Here is a 22895-nt window from a genome sequence, read left to right as displayed (position 1 = left end):
ATAACCTAAACAAGAATACTCAAGAATTAACTAAATCGAATTGCAAAAGTAAAAAAATTAAACCAATTGTATTAAAATTGTTGGAAATTGAATTGAAAGAACTTTAAAACAGAACTTAATTAAGTCGAGAACTTGAAAAAAGTTTGCATAAACCGAAATTGAAACAAAATAAAAAATTAAGAACAAAGAAAGCTTAAAGAAAACTAGAACAATAAAGCTATGGATTGGTTTGTCACCCTAACCACTTACACCCTTTTTTCCTAAAACTTAAACAATATATTTATAGACAAAGGAAGCCTTAAAAGTATTTGGCCAATGTGGACTCCAATTCGCAGCTTATTTGTATTGGCTAAAATAGACTTCTTGAATCCAATAATGCTTCTTAAAGTTGGATGAAAGTAAAACTTTTCAAAAGAACTCTTATAGACCAATTATTGTCTTCTAGATCATAAACATCTTCCTTCCTTAACATGTATCAACTTGTAGAATAAAAGAAAAGAAGCAAAAATTGAACCTTGCAAAACCAAAATGTAAGTTCGACTTAGGTATATGATAACCTTCTAGAAGTGTATGAAATTGCACAATCTTGAATCTTTCTTGATTCCCACGACTTTGCCTTCTTTCTTGGAGAAAATTAAGAGTTTTTCTTCAAGCAAAATTCTTGCTTGGCCTCATTATCAATGCTCATTTTATAACTCATGCAATTTCTACTCCAAATAGATATAGGAATATAATCCTACTAAGAATAGGAAATGCAAATCCAAATAAGAAAAATCAAATACTGTTTAGTCTTTTCCCATGTAAATAGAATTACCACCATATCATGTCACATTGCACACTACATAAGCTATCATGGACTTGTATTCACTGAAAATTATAATTCTACCCTTTTTTATAGCTGAAATTTCCTAACTTGATCCTTACATGAATTTTATCCATTTTTCATTAAGATTGAGCAATTTCAACTCTCTAGATTTGACAAAACCAATCTTGAACATCTTTCCATTTTAAGATTTTCAAGAATTTCAAGAAATTCAAGAATCACCAAGAACATTCCAATATTCATTCTAATGCATCAAGAATCATCCAAAATTGATCAAGAATTATCAAGATTCTTCAAAATTCAACAAGATTTATTCTTTCATCCATGAATTCCTGCAAAAAAGAAAATTGAACCAATTAAGAGTAAAAAGAACCTTATTTAGCCAAGAACTAAGCAAAAATCAATCATTTAAGTACTAAAAACTAGTCTAAATTACTTTATTTTATAAAGTTACTGAACTTCGAAACTTGAACTTTTGCTTGTCCTCAAGCAAAATAAAACTAACCTAGAATAGAAAATAACATGCTAGAAATCATAATAAATATTTCCAATAATCAAATTTTCATAAATCCTTAAAAATTGCATAATAGTATAACTTAGAGAAAATCATTAGCATAGATCAAACATGAAATTCATTCAAGAATAAGCTTACATTCCAATTGTAAATTTTCGTGTGTGTGCATAATGTATCACATATCAATGCAATATTTTCAATTAAAGTTATACAAACATGAAATTAAACAAATCACCTCAAAATATGTATAAATTTCCTACGTTTGCTTTTCACATACTCTCTTTACTAATATAGCAACAACTTAACTAAAGATCAATAGGTCTTTAATAAGTTTGTACTATCAGGTTAGGATTAAGGTATGATAAAGGAAAATTTAGGCTCATAAACCCTAAACATACATTACTTAAGATCTATACTTTTAATGAGAGAGCTTTTAAGAAAATTGTAACGCCCTTAAAACTTAAATTCTTCTTTCTTTTTCTTTCTTTTCAAATCAAACAACAACTTCTTATTGATTTGCATATATACTTGTTGTTTTCAAGCTTTTTTTTCTTTTTTGCATTTTTTTAAAGCTATTTTCAGTTTTTTTTATTTTTTTGCTTTCAAAACAGAATTTTGCACAATACTTTTCTTTTCAACCTCAACTTCACTATTCCTTTCCAATGTAACATAACTCTCATATTGATTTTTAATTTATCTATATGAACATAAGTTAAGGTAGAAAGATAAAGATAGTAAATTAAAGGTGGCTAATTTATGTAGGTGAAAACAAATAAAGGATATATATATAGATATATATATTAGGCTCAAAAGGGGTGAGTAGGGATAAATATAAATAAAGTTAGTTTGAAAGGTTCAAACAATCCAAAAATGACATAAATTATTTCTCTAATTAAGTGTGGTCTATGATTTCACCTCAAAAGATGCTTAAACAAATTCTAAAATCATAACATAAGTTTAAAGATCAATGCAATCCCATATCTACATATACTTTAACTAAACATGCTCACATCTCAATGATCTGGACCAAGCGCTCAAAAATATGAAAATATCATAATTAAAAAGAAACAAATTTTAAAAATCATCTCATACTTTCACTACATGCATTCTTTTCAAATAAGCTATAATCAAAGTTAATTAAAGTTACTATCATTGAATTATGAGAAAATAACTAAATGAAGTAATATAATGACTCTAAACATGATACATTAAACTCAAAATAGAAAATTATGAAAAGATTTGAAAATTTTTGCACAAAATTTTCTTTTCCCCTAACTTAAATAACACATTGTCCTCAATATGTGAAAATAGAGTATAAAAGGAAAAGAGATACTCCCCTAGGTCTTAAAAATCAAATATAAAATTTGTAAAAATTTCCATTGCCACACTTGTTTTCTTTTCTTGTTCATAATTCTTATAAAAACAAAACAAAACAAACAAAACCAAAGCATTACTTATTCCTACAAAAAATAAAATAAACAACTAAATCTAAATATACAAAATTAAAAATCAAACTTTTGTTGCCTTCCAAGTAATGCTAGTTAAAGTCAAGCTTGACTAACTCCTTCAAGAACTCTTCAATGACATTAACGTAAACCCCCTCTCTTTTATGGACTTGCACATTTTTCTTGCTAGAATCCTATAGGTTGGCCTTCGTTTTAGCCTTAAGGCTTCCTTCTTAACCACATTTTCATTCCTTTTTACACCATCTTAAGCCACATCAGGGTTGTAAAATCTAAAAATAATTTCTCTATTTTGAAACTTCAAAGTTACCTCCCCTTTATCAATATCTATTATAGCTCTAGATGTGGCCAATAATGGCCTCCCTAAAATGATAAGGATATCTTCATATTTAGTTGTATCCATCACAACAAAATGTGTTAGGAATATATACTTATGCATTTTCAGAAGCGCATTTTCTACCATTCTCAAGGGATATTTAGTAGAATTGTCAGCAAATTTCAAACAAGTGGTTATTGGCTTCAACTTCCCAATCCTTGGATCATGAAACTTTATCAAAGAAAAAAATTACCAATAGAACAATGAATAGAAAAACTCCCTGAATCATGAAGCTTTTTTGGCAAATTCCTTTAAAGCATAATGCTACACTTATCAGTTAGTGTAACATCCTTCAATTCAACTAGTAAAACATCCAAAGTGGGCTTTTTGACATGTTGTGCAAGAGTGAATTTTAGCCTTTTTTTTGTAGACATCCTTAGAGTAAGCTTTACTTGATCTTTATTGTCATTTACCTTGCTTTCAATGACTCATTTTTCTCTATCATTAACAACCTCAGCAATTGGTTTAGCCTCCATCTCTATGTCTTTTTTATTAAGCTCATCCTCACTAGGATTTTTCTCAATTTTTTCTAACATAGGCTATTTAACAAAATGAATTTCCCTTATAACCTTATTTGGCTCTTCTTATTGGGTGAATATACTATTAACTTGCTCTTTACCTTCCCTTTTTGGATTTTACTTAGTGGTACTAGGTAGGGTCCCTTAGGGGTGACAATTAAGAGTATTAGCTAGTTAACCCACTTGTGTCTCAAGGTTCATAATAGAAGTTGTTTGGTTTTAAAGAATTTTATGAACATCTCCTCCATAAAATGTTTCTTTTCTTAAGGTTAGAGAGGTGGATGGTATTGTTGATGGAAGCAAGTGAGTTTAAAAGTTTAGAATAATAATTAGAAGCTTACCCCTGGTTATTTCCTTACAAAAAATTAGCATGATTCTTCCAACCTTAATTATAGGTATTAGAGTAAGAATTAAATTATTGCTTGGGTTATTAAATTATTGCTTGGGTTAAGCAACATACTAAATAGGCTCTACTCTAATTAGACACCTATATAGAATATGATTCCCTCACAATTATCACATGATATAAATGGGCTTTGGATGGCGTTAACAAGGCTAAGGGAAGGGTTGGTTCATAAATTTTTAGTTTTTTTAGCTAAGGTAAACATTTGGAAAGTAAAAGCAGTAAGTGCATTAAGTTCATAAACCTTAGCTGATCTCTTAGGTATTAACCTTTTAGTGGCCCATTTATAATTATTCATAGACATCTTCTCTATTAGATCATAAGACTTATCCATTAAAGCACCTCTAGCAACAGCATCAATTGTGGTTCTAGCTTGCCCCACCAGCCCAATATAAAAAAATTTTGCACTTGTAACCACTATCTTAACGGTTTTGAGATCGTTAGACACAAAGATTTTTAAAATGGAGAAAAATGAAAAAAGTCACCACTATTTTTTTTGTGTGATTGACCATCAATCTTTTTAATAAAACTATAAAAATAGGTTTAAAGTTTATCAAAAAGATAATTTATGATCTATGAAACATAAGATTGGGTTCAGGAGTTGGTTATGTGTGAGAAAAGATTAGCACCCTTACAATGCTCATAACTTAGTACGAATTAATCATGCGTTATTTTCAATGTTGGATAAAATGGTTTTGATTCAAAAATTGATAATAATTTCCTTCATTTAAAAAAAAATTTATTAAAATTTTTATTTAGAAATATCAAAGAAATCTTTAAGTTAAAGAATTACTTTAAAATTCTTCAACATCTAGGTAGAATTTAAAAGAACTCATTTTGCTTAAGATTTATCACAAAACTTTTTAGAATGAAAATAACACTCCTTTTAGAAGTTAATTGTTGGTGACTCTCCAATATCTAGGCAAAGTAGCAAGAATTATTTTCTTTGAAATATTATTTTTGTTTTATTTTATAATTCCATATTTTTAAACTACACTTTTCTTTTAAAACATTTTTATATGAAAAAAATAATTATGGTATAATTAGCTAGCAAACAATGATTAAAGATGGTAACATGTGAAACAAGTACAAAAAATAATGAATAAATGCATCTATGTCAATAGATCTTAGGCAAAGTGATGAAATGCAATTTGACATCGAGTCCTTAAATATAATGAGAGTACCCAAACTCTCCAGCTTCTAGGCAAAATTTAGGTGTGACTATTTATATTTAAGATTTTATTTTTTATTGATTTTTTTGTTTTGTTTAATCTTATTATTATTGTGGATCAAAGACTTGTACAAAAAATTTGGTGAAATAAAAACTTTTAAATACCCTATCTTTTAGGCGATATTCAAGAATAAATAATTTCATGTGAGATTTTCACATGTATTCCTTAGAATTTTGGAAAGGTTTTGCCTAAAGCTTTAGTCTAGGTTTTAAGGTTTGAATGATTTTTAGGTGATGATTTGGGGTTGCGTATTAAATTTAGGGTCTATGTTAGATTTATGGTTTTGATGGGCTTTTAGAATTTAAGGTCTCGTTTGAAGGTTTCGATATTTTAGGGTTAGGTTTTTAGGATTTCTGTTTTGAGATGTTAGGGTTTCAAGGGTTATAGTTTTAAGGTTTTGAGTTTTAGGGTTTTTAGTATTTAAGTTTTAAGGTTTTAAGTATTTAGAGTTTAGGATATCATAACATATAAATTTGTGAACATACTGCAAGACATGATTTTTAGGAGTTGCCACCAATCTTTTTTATTTAGATGTAATTGACCACCTGATCAGAATCTATCTCATTTAAAGAAGAGTTTCAAGATTGACTTAGGTATTATTAAATAGTAGACTCTGATCCATGAAATTAGATTTTAGGTTTGAGAGTATAATTATGCGTAAGAAAGGTTATAGCACCCTTACAACACTAATCAAAAGATGGTACTAGTTTGATTTCAAATTATCAAAGCCTTAAAATATTTGTGCTTTACCAAAATATTTAATATTGAGAATTAATCTTAAAATTACCCAAATAGTTTGGTAGCAATTTAAGATAATTCTCTCATCTTATGAGTATTTATGAAGACTAGTGTCTCAATTTGAAAAGGCTCCGTCGTCAGATTTATTGATATATTTTATTCAAAAAAATTAGTAAAGTCCTCCAATAGTTTGGTAAATTTTATTTTAAGGGAGATTTTTCAATAGTTTGGTGAGATTTTATTTAAAAATACTTATAAAAATTTTATTCTTTTAAGAAAGTTATTAAATCTCTCAATAGTTTGGTGAAACTTAATTTATGAAGCAATCCTCTAATAGTTTGGTAGGATAAAAAATTATTTTTTTATTTTTTTTGAAATTTGTTTATGAAATTTTTCAATAGTTTGGTGGATTCCATAAAATTTAAATCTATGAAATTTTTTCAATAGTTTGGTAAGATTCATGAATTTATTTAAAAAATTATTATTATTATTATTTTGTTTTCTAAAAAAATAATAAATAATAAGTTACTCCATAAAAATAAATAAATAGTAAAAATCAGTAAAATAAAATAATAAAAAATAAATAAAAAATTAAAATTAAAATGGAAAAAGAAAAACATGATATCGGGTCAGGTCGAACCACAGGTGGTGCACGGATCCTATTCGGGTTACACGCGAATCTATGCTCTTCAAAACGATGTCATTTTGGACCCCTATAAAAGCCAACTTCCTTTATTTTTTCATCAGAAGCTCTCTATTTTCTCTCTCTCTAGTTGAAATACTTTGACTTCTCTCTAGAATCTTACCAAAGAACACACCGAAAACTAGGTTTAGTCATAGGTTTTTGAAAAATTGGCTAAAAATTTCAACTTCTGCTAAAAAATTCAATCAAAAAATTCAAAAATTCATCCCCAATCTAGATTTTTCTTAAATTCTTTAAAAAATTTTCAGAAATTTAACCTTGATCCCATAAATCCAAAACCTCAATCCTAACACTCTAGAACAAAACCCAAAAATCCAAACCCCTTTCAACCACCAAAATCTTGAATCCAAAAACTCCCAAAACCAAAATCTCAAAAACCCAACACTCAGAAAATTTTTTCAAGATTTTAAACACAAAGCCTTTTCTCACCAAAATCAACCTTCTTGTTCCTCTGGTCTTTTTTTCAATTTATAGGCATATTTAAGAGAGTTTTTAGGGATCATACAGAACCAAGCCAAGCTTGAATGAACCAACCCAAGCTTGAATGAACCAACCCAAGCTTGAATCCTGGGATTGGATGCTATTCAAACTTGATTTTAAGTATAAGTTTTTGCTGATTTTTCTGGATTGAACAAAAATCCTTTTATTTGGTTTTGATTGACTCTTTGACCGGATAAATTGAATTCTTTTGATTTGATCAATTTCAAATTTTAGTTTCCTAATTTTGTGATCGTAGATTGAAAGAAAGAAATGAAAGAAAAATGATAAAATAACAATATAATATAATATATAGTATAATATAATAATATAATACTAGTAACAATAATAATAACAATAATACTAATACTAATAACAAAAATAATAATAGTAATAAAAAAATCAACGTAATTAACCCTGGATACAGATAAGTATTTACATGTGTCCCTCTTTACACATCTTTGTAAGACAGGGATTATGTAAAAACCTAGACATCCATTCTATTTCGGTCCAAAAACAAGAGTTAAATCAGTAAACAAAAATGATCGAAACTAAACAACAAGTCAAAAAAATGATCTAAACTAAACCGATATCGAAAGTCAATGATTGAACAGTAAGTCTAAAAAATTGACTTGGACTGAGTTGAGGTCGAATGATTGAGATTAAACCGCAAGTTTGGAAAATGATCTGGATTGAATTGAGATCAAGCAATCAGGATTGAATCATAAGTCTAAAAAATAATTTGAACTAAGCCAAGATCGAACGACTGGGATTGAACCACAAGTTTGGAGAACGATTTAGACTAAGCCAAGATTAAGCAATTGGGATTAAACCACAAGTCTAGAAAATGATCTGGATTGAGCCAAGATTAAGTGACTAGGATTGAACCATAAGTCTGGAAAATAATTTGGACTGAGTCAAGATCGAACGATCGAGATTGAACCACAAGTTTAAAAAATGATTTGAACCGAGCCAAGATCGAAAATGAGTGATAATGTAACAATGTAAATGCATGTCCTATCTAGGGTACGAATGTAGATGCAATGTAAACACAATGTATGTGGGACAGATGTTACTAAATCAATGTCATGAAATCCTAACCGAGGTAACAACGTTTTCAATATTTCACCATTCTTTTATAGCTTTTCGGTATTAACAATCTCAGAACAAATTCTATCAACTGATTAATGTCATTCTCCTCATCTGGTCACAACTTACAGGTCATGTCAATCTATCACTATATTTATCACTGGATCATTTTATTTGTTTTTTTTTTAACATTTTCTTAGGCTTCTTTTGCGAATCTTATCTTGGATTTCTTTCAAAAGAATGAAACACTATATATGAACATTGTCATTCATTTACCATCATTCAAATTAGTGGCAAACATGTTACATTTTCTTCATTCATTCAGGGGATGTACATTTGGTAAATGATAAGAAAAATAGATCTTTATTATCGAGAAGAAATATGGTCAATAACAAATCAAAGGTGAATAAAGGCAAAATATCATTGTTCAAATGGGATATCAACATCCAAAATGATTATTGTTCAGATAATTTTGAACTCTAACTTAGAATTTTCTTTCAAAAACACATTCCATCAATATCTTCAGTCTTTAAGCCAATCATCATCCTCATTTCTATGACCCTCACATTCATTTTTTTTAAAGGTTAGGTCTAAGTTTGTTTTTCTAGTTAAAATTCTCTAATAAAAAAATTTTATAAAAATATAAGATTTAAAATTTGATTTAAGAAAGTTTTTTATTTTATATGTGTTTGATTTTAATTATATCTAAGCAATTTTTTATGATTGTTTAAATTTAATTGTAAGTTTAATTTCATGCATTGTTAATTTCTTTATTATTTGAATTTCCATACTCGTTTTAATTTAAACTTTCGTAATTAAATCCATGTTTGATGTATTTTATTTTTCATGCACTTTAAAGTTATGCATAATAATAATAATAGCAATAATAATATTAATGATGGCTTTAAAGAAAGAATAAATATATACTAAATATGTAATAGTATATATAAATTCATTTTTTAAAAGAATTATAAAAATGAACTTGCTCCGAAAGTCTATCTAAATGTTGGAGATTTTTAAAAAAGTTCATAAACTTTTAAAATTTAAACCCAAATCTACTCAAAACCCTAAACTCATTTTAAATCGCAAAGGATCTGCATAAAAATCTTTTATGAAGTAATCTGTTCTCGAATGCTACATAGATGTTAGGGTATTTAGAAAATTTTATTTCATTAAGAATTTTCATATATTTTCGTAACTCAAAGTAAATTTGTTAAATTAACAAGTGTAAAATAATAAAAAATGATCGGATGAATTTTTTTAAATAAAAAAATTCGTATGTAAATTTTGCATAGATGTTGGAGAGTCCAAGTACTTTCTTTATATTTAAAAACCTAATTCTAAAATTCACACTTGGTCATTATTTTGCATATGTTTCATTTTTAAATTAATGTCTTCATTTATAATGCATATATATATATATATGTTTACTCTAGTTATGGATGTTTAATATTAATTATGTTATATTCCTTTTTTTTTTTTTTTTGCATCAAAAGGTTTCTTAAAATTTTTAGTTTTGAATAAATAAAATTAAAATAACATTACATAAAATATAATTGATTGGTCTTTACCTAAATATTGAAAAGTCATCAATAATTATTATTTACAAATAATGTTATTTTATTATTTTTAAAAGGAATGTTACGATAAATTTTAAATAGAAAGACTATCTTCGGATTCTGCCTTTATGTTGAAGACTTTGAGGGTATTTCTTTAATTTAAAGATTTCTTTAATATTCCTAAATAAAATATTTTTTAAAAAACTAATTTTATTTCTTACCAACAAAGGAAATTAATTAAATTTCATATAGAAAACCATTTTTGTCCAAAATTATAAATAGCACATGATTAATTGGTATCAATTTTATGAGTATTGTGAGAGTGCTAATCTTTCCTCATACGTAATCAACTCTCGAACCTAATCTGTTTTTGTAGATCAAAATTATCTTTTTAATAAAGCTTTAAACTTGTTTTATCGTTTTATTAAAAGATAAAATTTTTTGGTTGCCAATCACATCTTAAAAAGATTGGTGGTGGTTCATCATGTTTTTCATGATTTTTTAAAATATTTTACATCTACCAATCTCTAAACCGATACATTACAACACATGTAGGACCTGGTTTACCAATAGTAGATCCGTTAACACTAATTCTCCAAACACCGAATGGCGGCACAGACCAATGACTGTTCTTCCTTGAATGTCTTTGGTGCATTACAATGGTTAGGTCTTTAAATATTGTGCATGAAATTCAAGTTTGAAATTTTCATATTAGGATATTTTTCTTTCAGTCACCAACCAAGTCTAGACCATATTAAATTCATAATTTGATCAACTGAAACTATTTTTTCTATGAAGATTTCCTCATTTTAAGCTAGCCAAATCAACCACAGAATTGCACATAACAGTGTATCCCAAATAAGTTTCTAATTACTACTTGTAAAATATTATTCAAAAATAGAAAAAGGGATTTGATCAAACTTGGAAAAGCCAGCTAATGTTCCATTCAAGACAATATTTGTACCATATTTGACGTGTAAAAGAGTAGAGCAAACAAAGATGATTAATAGTTGTAGACACTCATTTATGTTCGAGTCCTATTAGGCCCATCGATGTTCAGATTTGATCAAGCCCATTGACTTTTGAGCCTAATTAGGCTCATTGACATTCAGGCTCGATTAAGCCCGTTAACATCTGGGCCTAATTAGGCCCATTAATGTTTAAGCCCAGTTAGGCCCGTTGACGTCTAGGCCCAATTAGGCCTATTTGTGTTTGGGTCATTAGACACTTTCATGCCCAAGTCCAATTAAATAGTTTTTTATAAATTATTATTATCATTGTTATATTATTATTATTATTATTATTATTATTATTACTTTTCTTTTTATCTTTCTTTTTTTGTGTTTTTTTTCTTTTATTATTATTATTATTATTATTATTATTATTATTATTATTATTATTATTTGTTTCTTTTTCTTTACTACTTTCTTTTTCTATTTCAATCCACACATGCACAATAAATAGAATTGGGATCAAAATCCTTTGGTCAAACACAGGATCAAATTACAGAAATTTTGGATCAAAAATCAAGTTGGATAGAATGCAATCCCAAGATTCAAGCCTAGGATTAATTCTGTCCATATCTTAAAATCTTTCTAAACCTACCTATAAACTGGATTAATTCTATAGAACAAGGATACACAAAAACACAAGGGGAAATTGGAAGGAAATTATTGAGAGAATTCTAGCATAAAGGTTTCTAGGATTTGGAAATTGGGATTTTTAAGTTAATTCATAGTTCTGAGGTAAATTTAGAGTTGCAGAAGGTTCGAGTAAGGTTTAGAGCTATCTAAGAATTTTTTTGATTTTTTTCAAATTTTTTTGTGGTTTTCTGGGTTTTTTGAAGAACTTTAAATTTTTCGATGAATTTTTTCGTGATCGGTTGAAGTTTTCAACGATATTCGGGCGATATTTTTAGAATTCGATGGATTTTTCAGAAACCAATAAGTTTTTCAATTTTCAATTGAATTTTTCAATGAAGTTTCCAGAAACCGATAGGATTTTTAATTTTCGGTGGGTTCTAAGGGAAGTTTTAAAGAGATGGAAGAGCATATGAAAGCTAGAGAGAGAATGGCTCAAGTGCATCCGAAGGAAAATGTTGAAACTTGACTTTTATACTGTAGCAGAATAACACCATTTTTGATAATCCAGGATTCGCATGTAGACCCAACTACACGCGTGTTGATCCCTGCCTTGACACAATCCGATCGTAGATTTTTTTTTTCATTTTATTTTTATTTTTTTATTTTATTTTATTTTATTTTTTAACTTATTTTTATTATTTTCTAGTTTTATTTTTTAAAAATAGAGCTATTTCTGCCACTTTTATTTTCAAAAAAGAGAAAATAAAAAAGTAAAAAAAAAAAAGAGAAAAGAAAAAATAATTCTAAAAAAAAGTGAAAAAAATGATAAATAAAAAAAATCCTTCCAAAAAAAAATATTTTTTCAAATAAACAAAAATAATTTTCATCCTCTAAACTATTGGAAGATTGCTTTAAAGTAAGCCCTACCAAACTATTGAGAGGTTCCACTGATACTTTTTTAAATAAAAGTTAATAAATTCAACGACGGAGCATCTTCAAAGTGGGACATTAGTCTCCAAAAATACTCATGAGATGAGAGAATTATCATAAATTATTATCAAACTATTAGGTCAATTTTAGAGTTAATTTTCAATGCTAAATTATTTGGTAAAATCATAAAATGACCAAAGCTTGGATAATTCGAAATAAAAACTGGTACCATATCTTTTGGATTGACATTATGAGGGTGCTATAACTTTTCTAGCGTAACCGACTCTCGAACTTAATATTTTTTTTGCAAAAAATTGGTGACAACTTGACTTTTATACGGTGGAAGAGACTGAATTTTTCTATGTGTGTGCAATTGCTTGTGTTAATGCTTAATTTTGGAGAAGTACTGGTGTCTTAATTGCTGATGCTGCCTTTCTGCTCTGTTCTTTTCTTAGATAGGTGACGAACTGCTGCGTTTTGGGTTTTCTTCTTGCTGAATTTGATTGATGAAACTCTAGATGTGCTCGTGTGTTGGGCATTGCAGGAATTTGGTGTTTTTGGAGTATGAAGCTGCTGGATTTCGCTTCTGGGAATTGGGCTCAACAATTGCTTCTTGCTGCTTGTTCTTGTTATTGTTTCTTCTGTGATTGCTGATGAAGATTAATAGTTGTTTCTGGAAATTGGCTTTTAGGTTTTCTGAAACAGTTTTTTTGAATGCATTCGGCCCTGCTGTTGGCTATATTGCACGATTGTGCTACTCTGCATATGCTTCGCAAGACTGCTTGTTAATTTCTTGATGCTTCTTCCTACTCTGTTAAAAGCTTTGCCTGAAACTTCCTCTATGCTGAATGATCTTCTGCTGAATTCCTCTGTTCTTGTTGTGCTTGATTCTTGTCCCTCCGTTTCTCCTCTGGTTTTTCTATGTTCTTCGTTGATGGCAAGGACTGCTTTTATAAGGATCCCCATTTTAATCCCAAAAGAACTCTAGATTTAAAAGATTTCTGAATGAAATTGCTTGGCATAATCTCCTTGGGATTATCATCTCAAAAGTGATTGAAGCCAACAAGAACATTATCACCAGAAGAATTCAAATCACCTTCGGATTTTCCTCCAGACTTTTTTTAATTCAATTTTCTCTTTTTTTAATTTTTAATTTTTTTACTTTTCTTGGAATTTTTCAAAAAGGACACTAAAATAATAATAATAATAATAATAATAATAATAATTAAATTTAGCCTTCAAAGCCCGATGAAGCTCATGGTAATGCAAAAATTTAAACGAAGAAATCCTGAACAAAACAGAGTGTCTACATTTCATACAATTGTGAACTGCGGAGCAGAGAGCCACAGAGCTTAACGGGTTCATTAGCTTTGTCCATGATTCCTGTTCCCAATTGAATAGATTTCGACGTAGCTGAATTCTTCAACTCTAGTTTGAACCAAACCAGTTCCCAAATTCTTTAATGGGGCTTTTTTTGTTGACAGCAAGATAATAAATTTTTTGAAATTCAATTTTCAAAATGTGTCTTTCAATCCACTTGTTATATCAGAAACGGATTCTATCTTCATTACCTAAACAAAAGAACAAACTAGAGTTTATAAAGTTAGAAAATTGACCTATGAGCCATGTATTTTGAGTATCACTCCAGAATTAGCGAGAAAGCCAAAGAACATTATCTTGAATGTTATACTTATGAGAGATCAACTTTCTCCAGAGGGAATTATCCTCACACCCAGATTCCAGGCCATTTTAGAAGAAGGGCTTGATAGATTGATACAGATTTGGGACGCCTAAACCGCCATATTTCTTTCTTCTACATATAGTTCCCCAATCAACAAATCGAAGCTTGTGTTTATCATCTGAATCTTCCCATAAAAACTGGCGTTTAATTTTCTCCAATTCAGTGATCATCCCACGCGGGGCTTTGAAAACTAACATATAGAACACTGCTAAATTGCTTAAAGCAAATTTGGTCAAAGCTAATCTTCCCCCCATACTCAATAACTTACTCTTCCAAAAATTAAGCTTGGACTTAAATTTTTCAATAATCGGCTGCCAAGTTGAACTTCTCATCGGATTGGCTCCCAAAGAAAGGCCAAGATATCTTAGGGGAAGGTTATCAACTTTACAATGAATTCTCCCAGCCCAATGAAGTAAATCTTGAAACTCAACATTGATTCCATACAACACGCTTTTGCTGAAATTGACTTTTAAACCCGAGCAGATTTGGAAATACCTAAGAGTTCTTTTGATCATTGCTAGCTGCTCAACTTCAGCTTCACAGAAGATAATAGTATCATCAGCGAACTGGAGGTGTGAAACATGAAGATTGCGCTGCCCTATCTTGACTCCTTTTATAAGATCCAAAGACACTGCCTTACTGAGCAACATGTTCAGACCTTCTGCGGCAATGATGAATAAGAACGGAGAGACGGGATCCCCCTGACGAAGACCCCTCTGTAGCATGATCAGGTTGGTAGGAGAACCATTAACCAGAACAGACACTGAAGCTGTCGATATACAGCCCTATATCCACTCCAACCATTTCTTTCCAAAGCCCATGAATTTCATAATCATAGAAGATATTCCCAATCAATAGAGTCAAAAGCTTTTTCAAAATCAACTTTGAATACCAGCCTGCCCTTTTTAGATTTCCTTACACAACCTATAACCTCATTAGCAACTAAGATGCTTTCCGTGATTTACCTACCTTCGTGTATTGTGAATAATGGAGCCCAATACTTTCTTCAGTCTACTGGCCAGGGTCTTTGCAAGAATCTTGTATAAGTTGCCAATGAGAAAGATGAGCCCGAAATCATTTAAAGACTATGAACACTGCTTCCTAGCAACCAACGTTATGAACGAGCTATTGATTTCTTTTGTGATCTTACCTGTTCTGTGGAAATCCCCTAAAACTCCATAATCTCCTCTTTCAGAATGCTCCATTTCTTTCTGAGAAATTGAGATTGAAACTGTCCGGTCCAGGAGATTTATCCCCATCACAGTCCATTATAGCAGCCAGAACTTCCTCTTCAGAGAAAGGGTTTTCAAGAAATTGAACTTGTGAGGATGATAGTGATTTTATCTTCCAGCTCGAAATTTTCATTGACGGTCCCTTCTTTCTTTTCTTAAATGCGCCTTGAAATGGATTTCAATTTCAACTGCACTCTTTATTTCCTTCGGGCTGGTAAGTAGCTTCCCATTAAAACGTAGGTGACATAGAAAATTGCTTCTCCGTGTGCTATTTGCCAAGCAATGGAAGAACTTGGTGTTCCCATCTCCCTCTTGAATCCATTTCATCCGTGACTTCTGCCTCCAAGATTTTTCTTTAATGGATGGTAGATACCACATCTCCTTTGTTCTATCATTAATCAAGAATCCCATGTCTGAATTCAAAGGTTCTGCTTCATGTTTCTTTTTCAATTGAGCTATGTCCTTATCTAAAGCTTCAATTGAAACCGCCACTCCTCCTTTGACATAACCATTCCAACTCCTAATGTCTTGCTTCAGTTTTTTCAGCTTTTGGTGAAGACGATGTCCTGAAAAACCATATACTTCATAGCTTCTCCATTTTTCTTCAACCATAACATTGAACTCCCCGCTCTCAAGCCAGTGATTAAAGATCTTGAAAGGTTTAGGGCCCCAATCAGCCTCCTCCATTCCTAAATTGCTACATGATCTGACAAAGTTGCATCCAACCTCCAATGATTCAAGTTAGGTTAGGCTATCATCCAATTTGGGGAGATAAGAAATCTGTCAAGCCTACTCATAGGGGTTGTGCTGCCTCTTCCATACCAAGTAAATTTCCTACCAGCCATTGGGAGATCCATCAACTGTCTTTTCTACAAAACTTACAAAATCCTGAGTTGATCTAATTGCAACTATTTCACTGACATGAGTCAATTTATAAATAGAGAAAAAGAGATCAATACCAAAATAAAAATATTAAAAATAAAATTGTAACATTCTCTAATTAGAGAAATGAATCTTTGCGTATTTCTTATGATTCAATTTTTTACATAATTTATTATATCTTATAATTATTTTAAAAAAAATTAATCTGACACAAACGTGTCATACAATGATTGATTTATTTTTTGGTCGTCGACAAATCAATATTGATGAAAAAGCAAATAAAAAAAAAAGTTAAATCCATCTTATCAATGTCAAATGAAAATTACGACGATATAAATAGAGATAAATATTATAATTTATTATATCGTATCTTATAGATATCTGTTTAAAAAAATTAATCTGGCATTGACTATCAAGAAAGGATGGTTGTCAACTGATGATTGTCGTCAACTGACCTTTCTTCTATCAACAAACCAATGTTGATGAAAAAGGAAATAAAACAAAAAATAAAATAAAATCCATCTCAGCCAAATGCCAAATTAAAAATTTTGAATGAGACTTTTTTTTTGTCGCTATAACTTAATTGATTGATTAATATAAAATACTTATTGAATTTCCCTCTTAATTTTTATTTATTGATTAAAATTAATAAAAAATTTAAATTAATCTTAATAAAATTTATAAAGGTTGCATCCTAATAACTCACGGACTTATTAGCCAAACATGCCATTGCCATTGGTATCCAATAGTAATAAAACAGAAGGCTCTATTGTAATAATGTGTGAATGAAAATTAAGGATTTTTTTGGTAATTTGAATATAAATGTGTTTTTTAGGTAATTAAATATTTCAAAAATGGACATGACATCATCTAATTAGAGGATATTCCAAGTTATTTCATATTATTCTCAGCATTTAGATTCCCCTATCCTTCGACAATAGATCATAATGCCCTGTGTCTACATTTTATATCCACATTTTACAATCCAAAAAGTTGGGAATTATTTATAATGTCATGAGAAGTTTGAATCGACAAAAAATAACCCAAAAGAAAAGGTTACTTTCATGGAGTATACTGCCATCATCATAAGCCCAAAAAATATTTACAGTACCAGTTCCTGCAGAAAAATATAAGGAAAAAGAAAGAAGAAGAGAATAATCGTTAACATCCATCACAATCTGTCCCTTGGATAACCGAGGTTTTTTGCTGATTTAATTAGAGATATCTTGGCTGATTCGTTTCTATGTTGAGCCATAAAAAGCAGAATCAGGATTCCACCACCACAAACATCCCTTGGCACTTAAGCAACCTGGACTCAAAGGGTAATCAAAGATAAGCATGTTATGAATTAATGCAACACAAAATTTAACCAAAACATACATCAAGAATTCACCTGAACTATCTATAATTCAAGAAACAACTTGTCAACTTATAAAATGTAGGCAAGATTTACACAGACCTAGGCAAGCAGGCCTGATATCAAAGCAAGACAAATAGAAGGTTACAAAATCCCTGACAAGAGAAGACAATCACACATTCTTTTTAAGCAAGGTAGCGATACAATTTCCTGTCACCTTTATCCCTCTCTAAAAACTCCCGCTCAATAAGGGACTCTATTCGCCTTTTAACTACAACAGGGTGGGGCAGAAATCGTGACTGTAGTTGTTTTGTGACCTCGGCAACTATGTTATTATGATCCAGCACACGCCTAGCTTTCATGATCCTCACTATTGCTGCCTCAATCTGTGGTTTCCTATCGTCCTCCACTCTCTGCCTAGTTTCTTGATTTTCAGGTTCGGACTCCCTTTGAGCAACCACAGTGCCTATCTTGACCTTGAAGAATTTGCTTGTAAACTTGTCATTGAAAAGAAAGGTATCAGTGTCAGCAATGTCCTTGCTCATAGGTTCCTTCTGCAGCACATTTTTTCCCTTAACACAGGCAAGAGACTGCAAGCACCTCTTCAAATCTGAGGCTGGTATCGCTGTGGCCTGCTCGGTCTCCTTATAGCTTAGTCGATCAGCACTATTGAAGAGCATAAGGACACACATCTGGTATGTGGAAACATTCAGTTCATGCTTCTGACCCTTACCAAAGGTTGCCTTCAAATCAGCTGTGCCCATGTTTGTTTGCCAGGACAATCTCCGTCCAGTATGGGTTCCAAGGTAATAATTACGGAACTTCTCACATATGCCAAGAATTTCAACAGGAAGGTTGCATGTAGTAATGGGTTGAGTTGGCCAAGATCCAGTAGTAAGGACTTGGACAGAAAGCGTGGGGCCATCTCCTATATCTGAACCATGACATGCATGGAAACCTTGCATTGTATCCTGTGATGTCTTCATGTCTGTGAACATACCCTCCAATTTTGAAGTAAATTGATTCCCACACTCAGTTTTGAGCTTAACAATCAAACTTCTTTCTGCATCATCAGAGATAGTCTTCCCTGAAAGAAGTCTTTTGGCCAAGTGTTGCTTGTAATACTTTTCAAAAATATCTTTTTCTTGAAGGTAACGGAAGAGCATCATCACCTTGTCAAGTACCAACTCCACATCCTCTTCAGTAACCCCCCTCAAACCTTTTCGAAGCTTGTCATCTACAAACAAAGAGATGAATTCTGGAGACCGAGAATTCAGATTGATAAAATATTCAAAAGTGGAATTTAATGCATTTTGAAAAGTCTTGTCATTGCTAAATGCTGAAGAAATAATTCTGTCATGTTTATCCTTTAAATCCAACAGAAGTTGCACAAAATCCACAGGATCCTTTAGCCTTTCTGGATCAGTAACTAGCTGCTTACCAGTTTCACGAATGTATGAAGTCATAACATCTCTGATTAAAACAAGCCCATTGGGTACTCGGCAAAACAAGCAATACATCCTTCCTAGGTCCTCATATTTGTCATCGACAATCATATTAACCAAGCTTGAATTCTCCATTTGCACAAGCCTGTGCATATGACTTTCAATCATCTCCTTGTCTACCACATTCGTTATTTTGACTTCACTTCTCACATCCAAGTAATGAGAAACTCTCTCTATTTCTTCATTAAGACGTCTCTCAGCTTTCTTTAAGTACTCCCCAAAATCACAAGACTCTATGAATTCTTGAGACTCCAGACGGTAAAAAACAGCTGAAGCCTCAAGAAAATGCTTCTCAAAATCATCCTGGTATACAGAAGGACCTAGATCCATTAGCATCTTTGTGATACTTCTCATTAAACCCCTGTCTATGACTTCACCACTCCTCTCTCTCCTAACATTTTCAAGAAGTGTATCCTTAAGCCTGGACTGGATTTTGTAGGAATGGATGACAACATCCCTCCATAAATTTAACCCAAGCTCATGAACTGGGGTTTTATGGGTGTTTGGGATGAAAGTCCTATCCATGTACATCAATATATCTCGAATCATTTGCAATGCCTTGTTATGCTCTGCCCATTTTTTGTTGAGTTCTTCCAGAAATAATCCTCCCTGAGCAGCCTCAATTGAACTACATATCTCCTTTAGATGAGAAGTCATAGTTGTGACAACTCCAGAGTACAGTTTCTCCCCAAATTTTTGCAGAACCATATTGTAAGCATTCCTTATTTTACAACAATACTTAGATGTCAGAATCATGAAATTTTCAGATGTTAGAGACAAAGTTATATGGCAGGCTACAAGGCAATTAAAAATAGGCAGCAATTGCAACAATATTAAAACACTTCATCACATAACATTAGACAAATGATATAGTCAATCATCATAACAGCATTCGTTTCAACTACATGACGATGAAGTAAACTTATGAAGTACATCATATATATAGCTAAAAACTACACCTATATCAGAACCTTTTACACGAATTATTAAAAGTAATATAACAGATGACAGTTTCAAGGAATCAAATATCCAAAAATTATATTTGTGAACATAAGAAAAAGAATAGCACCAATTCTTACAAGGCCTCTCTCTTATACGAAGTATATTCATAAACAAAGGAGCTCAAAAACTCCAAAAGCTGCCCAAGTAGGAAGTAGCATGCTGGAAAATGCAAAACAAGAGAGACCCATGTGGCTGCAAAGGTGATGGAAGAGAGGAAAAAAGATGTGACCTATTTATTTATGTGGCCTTTTCTGAAGAACCAGATGTAGCATCTGTATCAGCAAGTTAGTTGGCCATCCTTACAACAACATAGTCTGCTCTCAAAATCAAGGTCGGTTTCCTAGGGTCATCAGCCTTCAGCTTCTGGCTGTATAACTCTTACAACACCATTACCAGCAACCCTTTCCTCACCAATCAAATTTCGTTTTCCAAGAAGGTAACACCAACTTAAAAACCAGAACCTAACTGTCAGTTTACCGCCTATACATCGTCACTGTAATTTGTGCCCCACAAACCACTTACTGCATATTTGGAATTCAATTGTAACCCACAGCTCTAGAGCCATAATTCTCAAAACACAATGGACTAAACATCTTAACAAATTCAGTGTCCTGGCAACTCATCATAGCCTAATATGTGAATTACTCAACTCACCTTCTTCCTCATTAGTGCTAAGTTCAATTATTCAAAGATATAATCACCACAAAAATTAACTAAAATTCAGCAAAATTTCACCTCACAACCAAAATACTTTAACCAAAAAACACATAATTAAATCAAAATCACATCAAAATTTCTCAAAAAAAAAAAAAAAAGAAAGAAAAAACAATAACCTGTAAAGCTCTTCAAAGCTAAGTCCACTCGCATTATGATTATAAATTTCACGAATCGCATGTTCCAGAACCTTCCACGTCTTCTCCGCATAGTTTGGATCAAAAACCACCCTATGCTTAAACGCTTCTATTTGAAACGCTTTTTTCTTCTGAGCACTCATTTTCCTTATTTCAATTTTTTTTCAAAAACTAAAAAATCAAGCTTCAAAATCAAAAACCCACTTCGAGTCTGACTCGATTAACCTTTCAAAACGGAATTAGCTATGAAAGTTTAGATTTTTACCCGGGAAATGAGCTAAAAAAAGCATGCAAAAGTGGGCTTTTGGGGGGAATAGAATTACTGGGTTTTTGAGATAAGAGGTAATTAAAAATGGGATTTGGTTTTTTGAATTGAAAGGTTTGATGAAGGGAATTTGAAGGTTTTTGAAGGATAAAAGAAGAGAAAGAGTTCTGAATTGTTTCTTTAGCTTACTTGGGTTTTCATTTCTTTTCTCTATTTGAGAATTTTCAGTTTTCTTATTTCCTTTTTTCAGAGTTCTTAAATTACCTTTGCTTAATTGCTTCTCTTTGCCCAGAAAATTGGAAAGAAATAACTTACAAGGAAACTTTAGTAGTTACTTACTAAATTTTTTAAGAATCATACTTTTCATATTTTAAAGTTTCCTTTTAAAATCAAGATAAATAAGGAAAACATTTTTTTGTCAATATAAAGTAGAATATAGGTAAGTTTTACATTCAATTTACGTATAAATTATGCAATAAAAGCATTTCATATGTTATAATTATTGATTTAATATTAAAAAAATGAGATTAATAAAATTGATTGAATTAGTAAAAATCTAATATTTTATTTTATAAAATTTAATTTCGGCCTTTTTTATAAGTACTTTTTATCGGTGGATAATCTGAAAATACAACATAAATTCTCAACGAAATTTAACCTTGGAATGATCTCATGTTCATTTTAAGTTAATCTTTTTTATATAAAAAAAATACTCCACCTAGAATTAGATGCTTCGTGAATGACTGAATTCCTAATGAAACTGACCCTTCACCTCAACACTGTGATTTGCAGAGAGCTGTGAATGCTATCAGGAATCATGATTCCCTGAAGAAGCTAATAGCTATAGGATTTCTGAGGATTGAGCTATTGCTGTTGATTCTTGGTGCTCTCCCTTGTGTCTAGTCCAGGGGTCAGTCTTGTTTTTGGTTGCTACTTGACTATTTTTAGTTACAAAACTACCTTGTATTTTTCTTCTTCTCTATGACTCTATCCTTTTTATTTTCTTTTAAAAAAAATAATTAGTTCATGGCATCTTATTTGAACATAATCATGGTAAATCCTTTACTTCAATTACCAATTTGTATTGACGATAAAGATTCATATGTTTAGTTGGTAGACATATCAAATACTGATAAGAGTGGAGTGAGGTTTTAGTTTTGATTTTAAGTACAAGTAATAACATTCTCTTCTTTAAAAGTTAAAAAAAAAAAAAAAAATCGTATATTGTTTACAAAAGACATTTTACTGCTGAAATTAGGTCAAACTTTTGTTTACCGTTAGAAAGAAAAATATGAATTTGACATCTTACTGCTATTAATCTTAGAATTGACTCTACATTATTGATATGGAGATAACTTTTAATTTTTTTACTGTATATTCAGTGGACTTAATAATTTAAAATTTAATACAAAAATGATATTATATGAAAATGATATTAAAACAATATCAAAGTAATCTAAGTTAAAATTTTAGTAAAAAATCATATATAAAATTAATAAAAATAAAAAAATACATTTTGTATTTTTCATGTTAACACAAATTATGACATACAAATTTCATTTAAATATAATATAAATATACCAATTATCATTAAATAAAGGGTAATTACAAATTATGCTCCAGGGTGGTGTCTTAAGATCTGATCTATGACC

At 30.7% G+C, this 22895-nt stretch overlaps 1 protein-coding gene across 1 annotated transcript; it reads right to left on the bottom strand.

The window, feature by feature from the left end:
* Nucleotides 1-17640: 17640 nt before the first annotated feature.
* Nucleotides 17641-21491, bottom strand: LOC111299621 (cullin-3A-like). The gene is made up of 2 exons (XM_022894919.2): nt 20961-21491; nt 17641-19846 (listed from the first exon to the last, which is right to left on the bottom strand). Exons 1-2 carry the CDS (start codon nt 21119-21121, stop codon nt 17806-17808), a joined length of 2202 nt encoding a protein of 733 aa, XP_022750654.2. The 5' UTR covers nt 21122-21491; the 3' UTR covers nt 17641-17805.
* Nucleotides 21492-22895: the final 1404 nt, after the last annotated feature.

Source organism: Durio zibethinus, chromosome 18 (genome assembly GCF_047325235.1).
Source record: "Durio zibethinus cultivar Kanyao isolate XHJ-2024 chromosome 18, ASM4732523v1, whole genome shotgun sequence".
In the NCBI taxonomy this organism is placed as follows: domain Eukaryota; kingdom Viridiplantae; phylum Streptophyta; class Magnoliopsida; order Malvales; family Malvaceae; genus Durio; species Durio zibethinus.
This window is presented reverse-complemented; position numbering and strand designations above follow the sequence as displayed.